The sequence below is a fragment of the Penaeus chinensis genome, chromosome 43, assembly GCF_019202785.1.
Source record: "Penaeus chinensis breed Huanghai No. 1 chromosome 43, ASM1920278v2, whole genome shotgun sequence".
Lineage (NCBI taxonomy): Eukaryota > Metazoa > Arthropoda > Malacostraca > Decapoda > Penaeidae > Penaeus > Penaeus chinensis.
Genome location: NC_061861.1, coordinates 15,181,685 through 15,184,184, shown reverse-complemented (window position 1 = coordinate 15,184,184; position 2,500 = coordinate 15,181,685). Strand labels below are relative to the sequence as shown.

Sequence of the window (2,500 nt, the reverse complement as noted above, 5' to 3'; positions counted from 1 at the left end):
CCCTTCCATGGGGAGTATTTTTGTACAAAATCGAAGTGATATTTGTAGAAATCTGTATATATGGCTTATTTGGCATCAAGTAAATATGAATTCACTTACACTTTGCTTTATTTTCTCCTGGAAACCAGGAAATTTTGAGGTATTGGTTTGTTCTGGAGAATTTTAGTATTAGGAACTTAATAACATGAGATAATTATTTTGTCTATTTTTGGTGTTGATGAATTTGAATGGATTTGTGTCTGGGTGCGGGTGTGTTTGGGTGGGTGTAAGTGTAGGTGTGTTTGAGTTGTGTTTATGTGAAGGTGTGTGATTGCATGTGCATACAAGCAAAGGCAGCATATGTGTAAGGAAGTGAGTTTTTTTTGTGCTGTTTTCTGGTTTGAATATTTTTTTATCTGTTGAAGTTTCTGTTTTTTATGTAATAGAATACAGTACACAAGTTGATTTGATATAAGGACAAGGACACTTGTCTTGTATGCAGTACTTTACATTGATATTATGGATGGAAGTATCAATATCTACTTATTTATCTTTATGAAAGGGATGCATTGACACACATGCACCCACTTCCTCACATTTACACATCCATGCACATGCATGCACGTGCACTTGCGACAATAAGGCTGACATTAATAATGATGATACTGACTACATAATAACATAAATAGTATAATGACACTGATGATGATGACACCAAAATGATGATAATGTAATAATTCAAATTATAATGACAATTTTAAGACACAATAATGATAATTGAAATAATGATCATGAAAAATAAGCATTTTAATACTTTATTTCAACTGAAAACCTGATGAACAACAAGCCTACTAGAAAAGACTCTCATTTTCTCTATCCCTCCTTACCCGTGTGATATTTTGATTATTATCAACATCTAATTATGAAAAAGAAGGACACTATATTCATTGATTTTATTTACTAAAAAGTACAGGCTAAAAGTCAAACGTACATCCACAATCTATACAAACATCGATGTACAAAGGCCAAAAAAAATCCGCACTGGGTCTTTAGACAATACTCATGAAATCGTTGGATCATGACTCAGCTATGAGTAAGGAGCTCATGGGTGATGAGTGGAGTGATGAGTTAACAAAGAATAAAGACCTGTTGATAGTGAAGCCGTTTCTTAAGTGAGTGGTGAGTCACTTGAGTACGAGGTATTCGGGAATAGTGATGAGTAATCTGTTGAACAATAGTTCTCAAATGTCTTACGTGAATGATGAATCAGTCGATAACCATTTTCCGGTGTCTGTGATGAGTGATCTGTTGATAAGCCTCTCAGGAATGAAGGATGTGTGAGCTGTTGCATACGGGTATCTAGTTCGATCGTAATGAGTCATGCTGATAATGATATTATTGTCATGAGTAACTGCTGAGTCATGAGTCAAATGTTGATAATGAGGTCTCATAGGTGAGTGATAAGAATAAGTAAACTGTTCATAACTGCCCCATGTGTCAGCGAGGAGTCAACTGTTGAGAAGACAAAATGATTCCTCAGGTGTGAGTGTGGCGGCAGCTGTTGAGTAGGATCCTCAGGTGAGAGTGCTAAGCCAGCTGTGAGATCGTCTCAGGTGTGAGTGAAAGGTTCGGCCGAGTTCCTTGCGATGGCGCGGCGAGGCAGCCTGGGCGCGTGAGGAACTTGCTTGTTTCTGTGTACCTTGACGCTGGCGCTTCTATGTGCACTGCGCTGTTTGGCTTCCTTGTCCCTGGCGAAGGTCCCTCTCTCATCCCTGTCACAGATGCAGATGGAAGCTCTCTTCTCTTCGCCGGGGCTCTCTAAAGGCGTGGTGGCAGGGGAGTCCGGGTTAGCCTTGCCCTTCTTAAAGCTCCGGGCAAGCGCTCCCAGTCCCGACATAGCACGTCGGAAGGACCCGCGGTTCTCAGACATACGCTGGAACTTGATTTCGCTGTGCTCCACCTTGGGCCCGGCGAAGGACACGGAGCGACGCACGAAGGCTGCCGGCATCTTGGGCAAGCGCAGGGAGCCAACGCGCGAGGGCAGACTGGGAGTCAGGGAAATCCTTGGCGTCGAGGGCCTTTCCGCCTTGTCTTCCTTCGTGGACGGGGAAGTGCAGGACCGGGCGCCAGCGCCGGTCTCCTCCTGCGGGCTCGAAAGGTCTTCCCTTCGTGGAGACTCGATTTTGGGAGGCTGTTGCTCCTCGAAGAGCCCCGGGCCCGTGTGCATGGTGAGTGCGGCCTTGGAAAACATGGGCGGGATGGGCTCCCTCATTTTGTCGTATTCGACGGGGTTCATTCGGCGACTCATCGAGTCTATGACTCTCCTGCTCGCTCGGCGTCCGCGCTGGGAATAAGATCGCACGAGGCGGCACTGGTAGTGTTCTGGTGGCTGCTCGAGACGCGGCTCCATCAGGTTGGCGGTGCTGCCGTGGTGGTCCTTCAAGAGCATTCCTGGCTGGTTGTTCTCGGAGTCAGGGCCGTCTTCAGCAGGGCTGGTCCCACGCCTGTCGTCGATCGAGGA

The 2,500-nt window shown here is 45.4% G+C and overlaps 1 protein-coding gene across 1 annotated transcript in view; it reads right to left on the bottom strand.

Annotated features, from left to right (window-relative positions):
- Positions 1-920: 920 nt before the first annotated feature.
- Positions 921-2,500, bottom strand: part of LOC125048294 — a 22,779-nt gene continuing 21,199 nt past the window's right edge. The window contains exon 4 of the mRNA XM_047646941.1: positions 921-2,500. This exon is cut by the window's right edge and continues 1,232 nt beyond it. Coding sequence (XP_047502897.1) covers positions 1,589-2,500 — 912 coding nt within the window. The 3' untranslated portion in view covers positions 921-1,588.